Below are 11,909 nucleotides of genomic sequence, written 5' to 3'. Positions count from 1 at the left end.
CTCCCAGCTGGGCCTGCTTTCTGTCACCAAGCAGAGCCATTCAGCAGGCATGGGAAATTGATTCAGCAATACCAAGCTCCTGTGAATTCAGGAGAATTTGTCACATCACCTATTACCTTCTGCTCTCAAGAACACCATCAACCTGCTTTTGCAGACAGCCTGCAGGTTACTTCTCCTCTGTCCTACAGGAACTGGGGGGTACCCAAGTCAGTGCGGATCATCAGCCACCTACCCCAGTACAATGGTTCAACTGTCTAGAGCAGTTTTGATTCAAAACCCATCTGACTCCAAGGAGCTCTCTCCCCACCCAGCAGAGGACAGATTGCAAACACATTCAGGGCCTGCTTTACTATTTCACACAACTAACCAGCAAAACCTTGCTCTACACCAAATCTTTGCTCTCCAAAACCAGCAACAGCAGCTTCTCATTACAGGAGCCCTACAGTCACAGTTGAGTACTCATGAATTCCACCTTTACTGGCTTCTTTGGTTTGGTTGGTCCTATGCACAGGGCCTGCAGTAAGAGTACCAGACATGACAGCAATGTACAAACCAAGAGGCAAAGAATTTTGTCAAAATGTTTATTTTTTGGTCTGAGAGCACACAGGCCACAGGACTGCTCCACACATTAAGCTGTCTCCTCTTTTGCAATACGATCTTTCTTGAGTGGTCCCTGAAAGAAAACAAACTCTGTAAGCAGCAGTCTGCACCAAAGACTTCATCATAGCCCTATTACAACACTGTAAATCTCTTCTTGCTGCAAATAAACTAAGGCAAAACCCCAACCCAAACACCCTCATTGTTGCAGCCTGTTGGAAATCCCAAGCCCCATCCCCACAGCTAGAGGTTCTAGGTCTAGAGAGCTGATACAGCTCCACACTGCACCAAATCAGTGCTTTCACGTGTACAAAACTGCTGGTGCCACCTTGTGGGGAACTTCCCATGCAGCCTGCAGGCTCTGACCTGGCAAGGGCTTTCTCCAGCAAGTGACAAATTGAGAATGCCACCACCCAGAGCCCACCATGAGCCACCACAGCCAAGAGTAGCCCACAGCAGGAACACAATTACAGAGCCATCTGCCACCGGTGACAAGATACTGTTCAGTGGTTGTCCCACACCTCATCTCTGCCCTCATCTGGGCAACTTGTGCCCCAACATAGCAACACCTCTCAGGTACCAATGCTACAGGGGAAGCAAGATCCCAAGCCCCTCAACAGTTTTAACCACTGGTTGGGGCAGGATGAGCCCCTTAAAGCTGCCACTTGGAGAAAGTGTCCTTACCATGAAAGCTTTCTTCTCCTCAGCTGTCTGGAAGCGGCCATGACCAAATTTGGAGGTTGTGTCAATGAACTTCAAGTCAATCTTCTCCAGGGCCCGACGCTTGGTCTGCACAAGCAGAGACTGCAAGAGATGCCAAGTGAGTATGCTGCAGCACCTTTCCGTCTAATTCTTATCACCTAAGCCACTGTGACCTGACACTTCAGTTGCTACTGCACAGAAGAATGAGCCCAGCAAGCCCAAGTCTACCTGCTCCTGTCCTTATGGTCTGTAGGAACACTGAACGCTAGAGCATGCCCTTCACTACAAACAGTCCTGGACCAAATTAACCATTGAGAGGACCTTAGGCTATACCCAGGGTCTTAGTATGAGGTGACTTCATGTGCATTTTTATTAGCTGGCAACATGAACGCCAAGACAGCACGGCTAACTTAGCTGTTCCACCCATTTGACAGCAAGTTGCACTACTCACCTTGCGCAGGGTTAGGACCCTCTTCTTGGTCCCAACAACACAGCCTTTCAGCATAATGAAGTCATTGGTCACTTCACCATAATGGACAAAGCCTCCCTGAGCAAGGAGACAACAGTTAGTGCTCTGTATAACCAGGACCAGTGGTAACATCTGCCTACAGCTTAACGTTCTCACGCTGCTTCTGGGCCTGTGGCGCCCAAGGTCACTGAAATTCCATTTCCAGCATGACCTTTCAGTGGTTAAATTTGATACAGCAATTTACTCACTGCTGTAAGGCTCTTTCTGAGAAACAGCAGCAAGAGCTGCTCCCCCTGCTCTTCCTTATTTAGAAATATCATTTTGAGGTTTGTTAACATCTCCATACTATCGGCACACATCAAACACAAGTCAATGCTGAGGAGTAAGCAACATCACCCAACAGCAGCCCGGTTTTTATCTTGAGAGCTCTTCACTCATGCTGCAATTTATACCAGGCCTTGTATTTGCCTCAGACTGCAGCTTACAAGAGTACTCTCCCCATAGAGCTGCAAAAACTCACCAGAGGGTTGATGCTCTTGTCAGACAAGTCATAATCAGTTGATGCATTGTTTTTGATCAGCTTTCCATCCTTGATTTGGTAACCCTGGCCAATCTTGTAGATCTAAAAACATATAAGGGTTTCTGGCTTAGCACAAGGTAGGAGAACAGGCCTGTCATCAGCCAAAATGCATAGGCTTGGAGAGAAACATCTGTTGCACTTCAAAAAACATACAAGAATTTTATGGTTATCCAACAGAGTATGGTTACTGTCCCCAAGACAACATTCAAACAAACAGAAATATCCAAAGCAAAAGTCTCCACTCTGTTCACTGTCACGCAGCAAGTGACCTCCTTTCCTCCCAGGTGTTTGGACACAAACCTTCTTGTTGATTTCAGTCCGATGGTGGTAGCCCTTCTGACCAGCACGGGCCACAGAGAAAGCCACCCGAGCAGGGTGCCAGGCTCCAATACAGGCCACTTTGCGCAGGCCCCTGTGAGTCTTGCGGGGCAGTTTCTTGGTGTGCCAGCGGCTGGTGACACCTGAAAGATACCAAAGCAGTCTTGCTAAGGACTGTCAAGCTGAGATGTCACCAAGTTGTTGAACTATAGAGTTCAAGCCACATTTCAAGCTGCTGTCCCCAGGTAACAGAAGGAAAGCCCAGAGCTGGCATCCCAGAATGACCGTTTCCTGGTGAAGCACCCTGCCCATGTCCAAGGGTTGTGTTCTCAGAAGGAAGGCAGCATGGAATGACTCCTCATGGGTGTCAGGCGCTGTGCCCAGCGCTCATTCCATGGTCTCATCATTGAACTGTGACAGCAGTGTGGATTTACCTCCCCAGCTCTTAGCCCACACACTTGTGAAAACTCCAGGCTAGCATTTCATTAAAAACTATTTCCAATCACAAAGAAGAGAACTTCCATGCACTTACCCTTATATCCCTTGCCCTTGGTGACTCCAATGACATCTATCATCTCATCCTGACCAAAGACAGATGACACAGGCACCTGCTGTTCCAGCTTCTCCCGGGCCCAATCCACTTTTTCAGCAACAGTGCCACCATTCACCTGGATTTCCATCAGGTGAGACTTCTTCTGTCTCAGGGGAAGCAAGCGCATCTGGAAAACAGAGAGGATGAAGTTTAGTTCCTGGGCTTCCAAGATGGACCTTACATTAACCAGTCCAGTACCCTTCTAGTCCTGGTCTCATCATCATTCTCCAACATATATAACTAAAACTTACTTTAGGTCCTACAGCAAGAAGAAAAGCTGTTTTGTGGCTGAAATGATGTATCACAGTATTTGGTAGTTCTATGCTACCTATAGAATTCTGACTCCACAGCCACCAGCCAAAGTCCATCCTGGAAGGGCAGGAGGTAACACAAGGCAATGGTTTTAAACTGAAGAGGGTAATTCACATGGAGCATAAGGTAGAATTTATTTTATGAGGGCAGTGAGACAGACTATAGCACAGGCTGCCTACAGAAGCTGTGGATGCTCTATCACTGGCTATCAGGTTTGATGGGGCTTTGAGCAACTTTATCTAGTGGAAGAATTCCCTGCCTGTGGCAAGAGGGTTGGAATAGATGATCTTTAAAGGTCCTCTCCAGCCAGAGGCATTCTGTGAGTCTTTGAAACAGCCTGCCACACTCAAGGACACTTTGGGTCACATTTACAGTTACTTCTACTATATTTAGCACAGAGGGCCTGACAGGAGTATCAACAGCAGCTGCAATATCACCTTTGCTGTCTGGAATGGCAAATGAGTTCTATTAAAATTAGAGATGTCATAACTAGACATCTTACCGCACTTAGAGCCAGCTCAGAGATTTAACTGCCTCCCCCAAGAAAGTCTGGCAGGGATACAAAGTATGTGCCACCATCTCCAGCTGAGCAACAGAAGCCACCGAAAGCCTCTGAGTGTTTGCAGACCCTATAAGAATGTGGCCTGCAATGATACTGACCATACAACCCCTCAAGTTCAGTGTTCAGCCCATTTTAATTTGTAGCTGGAATTAAGAGAGCCTAGGTCTACATGGCATCAGAAGAGGACTGAGTCCAAGAAATTCCTACTATGGGTCAGTCTCTTTTGGACACTGCTTCACAAGATTGCCAGCAGCTGCTTTCAATGATCCTCAAGCATTCTGTAAGCACCTGCTTTGTACAGAATGAAGTACCATGCTTAACAGGTAGCAGCAGGCTGCAGGAAAGGGCAGAAACCCCTTGCAGAGATGGATCCATTTTTATGCTTGCTCTCTTAGCTGTTTCCATGTGCATCCCACAGACACTTACCTGAGTGTGAGCCATGACTCTAATAACCTGGCAGTATTTCTTCATGCTATTGAAATCTTTCTCCAACTGCTTTTTGCCCTCTTCATCTTGCCATTTCTTGCAGTACTTGGTGAAGGCCTTCTTCTTGGACTTGTGCCTTCAGGAGCAGAGCAGAGACAAGGTTTGGCTAAGCCCTTCATCAATCCCCCAGGGAAGAGGGGATGAGCGGAAGGAGCTGCCACCTCAGCTGGTTTTGGCTCATTGCCAGCTTCTAAGGACTCTTTTCCACTGGCAAGCGGAGCCTGGAGCTCATCAGACAGTGGCCAAGTTGCCAAAGCTGAGCGGAGCTGCCATGAATTCCAAAGCACATTAATATTCACAGTACAGAAGACAAAAGACTGTAGAGAGATGTTGAATAACAGAAAAAAAACCAGATCTTTAAAGCCATTGTCAGGTGACTGCCGCTTCAGAGCACCATTTCCACCCTCCTAAGCCCGAGCTATGCCTGACAGTAAGGTCCTTACTGTAACACCCTTGAGAGATTATTGCTCTACTCTGTCTTTTCACCCTGCAGAGTTCACTAACAGGCTGTAAGCTCTAGACAAGCTGGAGCTGCAGTGGGCAAATGTGCACACTTTGAATCACAACAACAATGCCTGGAACAGCCATCAGAGGTGACACTTGTCCTCCCCCGTTCCTGAGAACGCTGGGCTACAGTCAGTACTCGACACTCAACAACAAGCGCCAGAGGCGATTTCCTTATGTCCGCCCGTCGAGGTATCATCACTTGTAGCCTGTTAAGGAGACCTCAGGCAAAGCCCTCTACTGTCACTTCTGTGCCAAGAAGGGTGCCAACTAACATTACATTGTCACCCTCCCAGAGCCATTCCTCCAACACATCCCATTACTAGACCACTTAAGGCCAAACACTAATAGCTGAAAAATCTCTTCAAAAAGCTGTTCTAGCACCATCTGCAACCCAGCAGAAGAAATAAACCACAGCATGAAATAAGGCAGGAAGCAGCAGCCCTGCCCTCTTACCAGTTCTTGTAGAAGCGACGCTTACACTCATCGCTGATGTGCTCAGCAAAGACAGTCTTGAAGCTACGGAGACCGCGAGGAGTCTGAACGTATCCCACGATGCCCACAATGACCATGGGAGGAGTCTCTATTATAGTGACTGCCTCAACCACCTCCTTCTTGTTGACCTCTGGATGAAGAGAGAAACACAGCACAACAATGAACACCAGCATCAGCCACTAAACAGACTATCTCACACAAAAAAGTTTAAATGACTCAAATTCTTTTCACAAAGATCCATAGTGAAGTGACCAAATAGCAAATGGCTCAGCAGGAAACAAAGTCCAAGAGGCAAAATGGAGGGTAGCAAGCAACAGCATCGCATTCAGGGCTGGGCAATCAGCAAAAACGTGCCAAAGGTTACACTACAGCTAACCCAGACCATCAGGCATCTCAGAAACAGGCCCATTAACAAGACAGACACTGCTAGATAAAAGGGATTGCTGCTGGGACATCACTCACATTGAAGTGGGAGGGGTTTGGCTTCCCTTATATTCCACCCACTTGAGAACTTTGCACACGCTTAAAAGTCAAGCTAGGACTAAAATCCAGAGCCACTAAAAACCAGATTATCTTTGGCCATTTGTAAAGAAAAGAAAGCCACGTCCTCTGTTAAAAGGAACACTGATACGTACTGGATCCAGGTCTGTCGACTTCACGGACAATGTGGGTCATGCCAGCTTTGTACCCCAAGAAGGCAGTAAGGTGGACAGGCTTGCTGGGGTCATCTTTGGGAAAGCTCTTCACCTTGCCCCTGTGCCTGCTGCTGCGTTTGCGGGGCAAGAAGCCCAGAGAGCCATGCCTCGGAGCAGAGAACTTGCGGTGAGACTGAAGAGAGAAAAATAAACATTTCACCCTTGCTTGAGAGATTCACTTAAACTGACTCAAGGGCCAAAGCCAATCCTCTTCTTGCCTAAAGCATGACTGTGGATAAATATACATGACATTTTGTGTTCTAGAAATGTTTTTATCAGCTTAGTGGCTTCTAAATTCCATTATAATAAGAATGTAATCCTCATGCCCCAACTACATCCTGTATTTCTCCAACATCCCCTCTATTTCAAATTGAAGATGTTGCCAAGTCCCCACTCTAGTTGGGGAACCACACAAGCTGCAGTCTGGCCACAGAAGCCACCAGAACTTCAATGCTTCCCAGAACAGCAGAAAAGTCTTAAAATGGTTTGGGTTGTAAGGAACCTTCAAGTGTCATCTCATCAAACCCCTCTGCAGTGAGCAGGGGTATTTTCAACTACAGCAGATTGCTCAGAGACCCATCCAACCTGCCCTGGCACGTTTCCAGAGATGGAGCTTCTGTCACCTCTCTGGGCAACCTATGCCAGTGCTTGAACACCCTCACTATAAACAATTTCTTCCTTATATCTAATTTAATCTACACTTGTATCTTAAAACCATCACCCCTTGTCCTTTTGCAATAGGCCCTGCTGAAGATTGTCCCCATCTTTCTTAGAGGCCCCCTCCAACAGAAAACATCTCAGCCACGAGAAAACGGCGAGGCACAGACAGCTGCACTGCAACGAGTCAGCAACGCTATGAAAAGCAGAGTTCGAAAAGCTGCAGAACAGTATTCCAACGTCCACCTTTGAAGTAGCCGCTTCAGGTAAAAGTGCAGGTTTTTTTCTGAAAACCTGCCCTGCAGCCTCGCCCTGCAACCCGAGGGCCAATCCAGGCTAGGTTCTGCCCCGAAAACTCTCAGCTCAACACCATCCAGCCTCGCACCCAAAGCCAAGAAAAACACTACACGGCGCTAGCGACCCACAAAAGTTTAACAGCCCCCAAAAGGACCCTTTTTTGGGTTCATGAATCATGTGGCAGCACCAAGTACTCAATTTTGAAGGCTGCCAGTGCAATACCTTCACCTACGAGACACACCATCAAACGCGAAATGTATTCCTGCAGATTAAAGGGGGAACCGCAGCAGATGGATCACCACCTGTCTACTTGCGTCCCCGCGCCGTAGCCTCGCTGCATTTGCAAAGGCGCACAAAGCAGCCTCACTTTGACCGTACTCCCGGCCCCCAAGCACGCCGTGACCCGAATGCCTGGCCAAGCAGACATTACTGCCGCGACCTCCCTAGAGATGATCCCTTTCCCTTCCTAAAGAAAAGGACAGCAAACCCCGTCTCACGCCAAGCGCCCTTCTCACGGTCGCCCACCACCGTGGGCACCAAGCAGGCCCGGCCAGCGTCCCCAAGGCAAGGCCTCGCCCGCCCACGGCGCCTGCCACAGCCGAGCCCTGAAATCAGCCCCCCGCCGCTTCCCGTTGGGACCCGGCGGGGTGGGCGCAGAGGCAGGCAGCCGCCGCGGTCGGGATGGCGCCGATGCAAGAGGGATGGTGCGGCTGGCCCCTGACGCCGCCATCTCCAGCAGCACCTACCATCTCGTCCCCGCGCTGGGCCGGAAGGGCCGACAGCAGCCGCGTGCGTAGATTTTATATATGCCCCGCCCCCAGTGACGCGTGCCGGATGTGCGTGTTGCGCACCGGTGTCGCGAGACGTGGCGGGGGGGGGGGGATGCGTGCGCAGCGCTATGGGTGGAAAGGGGACCTAGGAGGGTACGCGGGCGGCCACGAGCGGGGGCTGCTGCGCCACGGGAGAATAACCGCATCTCACGTTCCCGGCATTCATGTCCCATTGCTTGCCTACAGCTCACAATCCACCACTACTGCTAAGCCACTACCATTCAACGTGCAAGGTCCTGTACCTGGGTCCAGGCAATCCTGGATATCAATACAGGCTAAGGGATGAAGGGATCGAGAGAAGCCCTGCTGAGAAGGACTTGAGGATACTGGTGGATGAAAAGCTGGACATGAGCCAGCAGTGTGCACTCACAGCCGAAAAGGCCAACCATATCCTGGGCTGCATCAAAAGAAGTGTGGCCATCAGGTCAAGGGAGGTGATTCTCCCTCTCTATTCTGCTCTGATGAAACCCCCACTGAAGTACTGTATCCACCTCTGGTGTCCACAGCATAGCAAAGACATGAACCTGTTGGAGTGGCTCCAGAGAAGGGCCACAAAAATGGTCAGAGGGCTGGAATACCTCTCCTGTGTGGACAGACTGAGAGTTGGCGTTGTTTGTCCTGGAGAAGAGAAGGCTCTACGGAGACCTTTTTGCAGCATTTCAGTACTTGAAAGGGCCTGTAAGAAACATGGGGACAAACTTCTTAGCAGGGCCTGTGGCAAGAGCACAAGGGGTAATAGTTTTAAACTAAAAGAGGGTAGATTTAGACTTGATATGAAGAAATTGTTTACAATGAGGGTGGTAAAACACTCGTGTAGTCTGCCCAGAGAGGTGACAGAAAACCCATCCGTGGAAACCTGCCATGTCAGGTTGGATGAGGCTCTGAGCAACCTGGTGTAGTTAAAGGTGTCCCTGCTTGCTGCAGGAGGATTGGACTAGATGACATTTAAAGGTCCCTTCCAGCCCCAAATGTTCTATGATTATATGATTCACTGCTAACACTGGCACCCATTACTTTTGCATGCATTTCAAAATAGAAAAAGACATCAAATAATTTATCTTGTTTCATGCAGGGACGTGTTCTTGGGCTGGGTTCTCCAGGGGCTGTGTCCTGCTGTGTATTCCCACAGTGCTTGGTACAGTGCAGCTCCAAGCTCAATCAGGGCCTCTGTGTGCTACTGCTGAATTAATAATAAACAGTGAAACCAATGTAGACACTAATGTCGTGCTGTGAAAGAGGAAATGAAAGTAAGACTTCCTGTGAAACCTGTCTGGAGATGTTGTTATTCATAGTGTTACTTCTCTTGCTCCATTTACTGCACTTTTGGTACACAGATAAGCACTGCCAGGACCAGCCGTGTCTCTGGGAGATGATGACCGGCTTGGCCCCCATTGGAAACTCACCAACACAGGAGCTGGCACTGAAGTATCTCTTCAGGGCAGGGGAGAAGACAAAGCTGAGGTGAAACTTGAACAGGGAGGGAGTTAAGGGACAGGCAATTAATTATTCACTCTCCTACGTTGACACTGGGAAATCAGATAGGACCAGACTAAAGAAGTTTCCTCAGACTTCCCTGGATTGTGAACTGTGCAAGAACCCTTGCAAGACACATCAAAGCAAGGAAGCTGATGAAGCATCCGGGTGGTTCAGATGGTATTAGATACATCCATGAGGTTATCTGTGGAAAATACCCAAACTGCTGAATAATAAGTTCCACCCTCACTACATCCAGTGGCTGAATAAACTGGGAACAAGTAGACGGTTTTGTGTTGTTATAAGGGCCTTAATCCACCACTGCCTGTGGTATGAAAGGGATACAAACCCAAGGCCATGAAGATTACAGTACCCACCATGGTAAAGGTGGGTGGGCTGGAACTTCCCACACACAGTGCACCTGGAGTTTGTCTTCAGGATGTCCTTCAGGCTGTGTTTGACAAACACAGCTGCATGAGGAGATTGGTGCCTCCAGGCTGGCTCCTAGCCTGCTACCTCCCTCCCTGCCAGGGACCGTGGCACCGTGTGGAAGCCATCTGAATTCCCAGCAAGGGGATGCTGACCTGTAACGTGATGTAAGTGCTGCACGTTACAGTTACACCAAGTTACTGCAAACATTAATTAAACGTTCAAGCAAACCTATAGAGCCGAATCTGACCACCAGCTGTGCAGGTGTAACACAGCAAAGCCATTCAGTGTGGGGAGGCTGGTTACCCAGCTACCATGAAATCATTGAGGGCATATCCAAGTGTTAAACATGCTTAATCAACTCCCAGAGACCTTCTACCTCCCCTCCTCATCTCCAGTCCTGGCAGATTAAGTAAAACACAAGACTGGAGGCTTTGCTGGAGGGACTCTGAATACAAACATGCATGAAAAAGGTCCTACAGACTGAGAGGTGCTTCATTTGGAGGACATTTCATTGACTGTCCTAACCTGGCAGACAGTTGGAAGGAAACTATTACAAACCAGAGGTCTGAGGGTCCAGCTGTGCTGGTGCTGCAGCTCATCATCCCAAAACAGGGGTCAGACTGGATGAGGCTCTAAGCAACCTAATCTAGTTAAGCATGTCCCTGCCGGGGGTGTTAGATTAGATGACCTTTAAATGTCCCTTCCAGCTCAAACCATCCTATGGCTGTATGTGAGTGTCTGTCCATTGTTTTTGTTTACACTACATGGATGATATACTTGCCACAGCTTCTAATAAAAATTAATTACAACAAATAGCCCTGCAAATACAGGAGGCTTTGTAAACAAGAGGGCTTAAAATTGCCTTAGACAAAGTCCAAACAATGCCTCCCTGGAAACATTTAGGTTGGAAAATTTTAGATCAGACTAGCTGAGACCCAGAGATGACTTCAACAGCCTCTGTGCTGATGGTCTGGTGTAGCACCATCATTCCACCTGGGTTTGGAGTGGAAGCAGCTGTTTTTGCTGAGTACTTGGTTTGTTTGGCCAGGTCCAAACCTTGCTCATCCAGAATACTGGAGCATTTCAGACACCCATTTAGGAAAACCAACCGCCTCCCCTCTTCATTAACCTTCCCTCTTTCATCCATCTCCTCTAACTCATGAATATTTAGCTGTCAGTGTGGGGAATTTGTATTTCTGGGCCCTCTGAAATGTTCTGGCACTGTAAGACCTTATAGAGTGCTCAGAGCATTCTCACTTTGCCCTTCAGCTGACTGCTTCCAGCAAAGCTGCTGCCTGGTTTGAGTTGAGTATCTCAGTAATGAATGAACTTAGAGATGTCCCATGGTGGTATGAGCATCTCTGCTCAGCTAAAGCATTTGAACAGTTTGGCTTTAGCTGTGTTCAGGCTGAAGCAGACTCAGAATGGTTTTGGCTTTTGCTGCTGATCTTAGAGAGCCACATTACAGCCCAAGGGCTTGCTTTCAATTTCAGTCCCATTAATACAGATTTTTGGGGACTCTGCAGAATCCAGCGGACTGCTGGTATGCAGCTACTCTGTGCAAAGGCACAGGAACTTCAACCACCCTAAGGCTGGATGGCTTCTTCCCAAGCATCCCTTCCTGGCTGCGCTGGTGGCCGTGGTGCTGTAGACTTCCATGGAAGCCCAGGTGACTCCCAAGACTGCAGTCTCAATGGTGCAAGGTGCGTATCTAGCAGTCTGCCTCCCGGAGTCAGGGGCTCTCCCCAAAACCTGAACTCTCCTTGTTCACAAGGGGATTTTTTTCCTGCCCGTAGGGTGAGGGCTAATAGAAAGGAGAGCCAGAAGCACTGCTGCAGTGCCATTTTGAGGCTCACCAGGCACCTCTACATGGCAATAGGCACCTGGTGGGGGTGCAGGAGCTGCCTG

At 48.7% G+C, this 11,909-nt stretch overlaps 1 protein-coding gene and 1 non-coding gene across 2 annotated transcripts; both read right to left on the bottom strand.

Moving 5' to 3' along the window:
• Positions 1-573: 573 nt before the first annotated feature.
• RPL3 (ribosomal protein L3) lies at positions 574-8,047 on the bottom strand. Its single transcript, XM_054386455.1, has 10 exons — positions 8,013-8,047; positions 6,253-6,445; positions 5,579-5,747; positions 4,559-4,694; positions 3,199-3,385; positions 2,649-2,809; positions 2,289-2,390; positions 1,751-1,846; positions 1,282-1,401; positions 574-673 (listed from the first exon to the last, which is right to left on the bottom strand). Exons 1-10 carry the CDS (start codon positions 8,013-8,015, stop codon positions 629-631), a joined length of 1,212 nt encoding a protein of 403 aa, XP_054242430.1. The 5' UTR covers positions 8,016-8,047; the 3' UTR covers positions 574-628.
• LOC128971557 (small nucleolar RNA U83B) lies at positions 2,989-3,081 on the bottom strand. The gene has a single exon (XR_008489238.1). It is a non-coding gene; the product is annotated as a small nucleolar RNA U83B (small nucleolar RNA).
• Positions 8,048-11,909: the final 3,862 nt, after the last annotated feature.

Source organism: Indicator indicator, chromosome 14 (assembly GCF_027791375.1).
Source record: "Indicator indicator isolate 239-I01 chromosome 14, UM_Iind_1.1, whole genome shotgun sequence".
NCBI classification, from domain to species: Eukaryota; Metazoa; Chordata; class Aves; order Piciformes; family Indicatoridae; genus Indicator; species Indicator indicator.
This window is presented reverse-complemented; position numbering and strand designations above follow the sequence as displayed.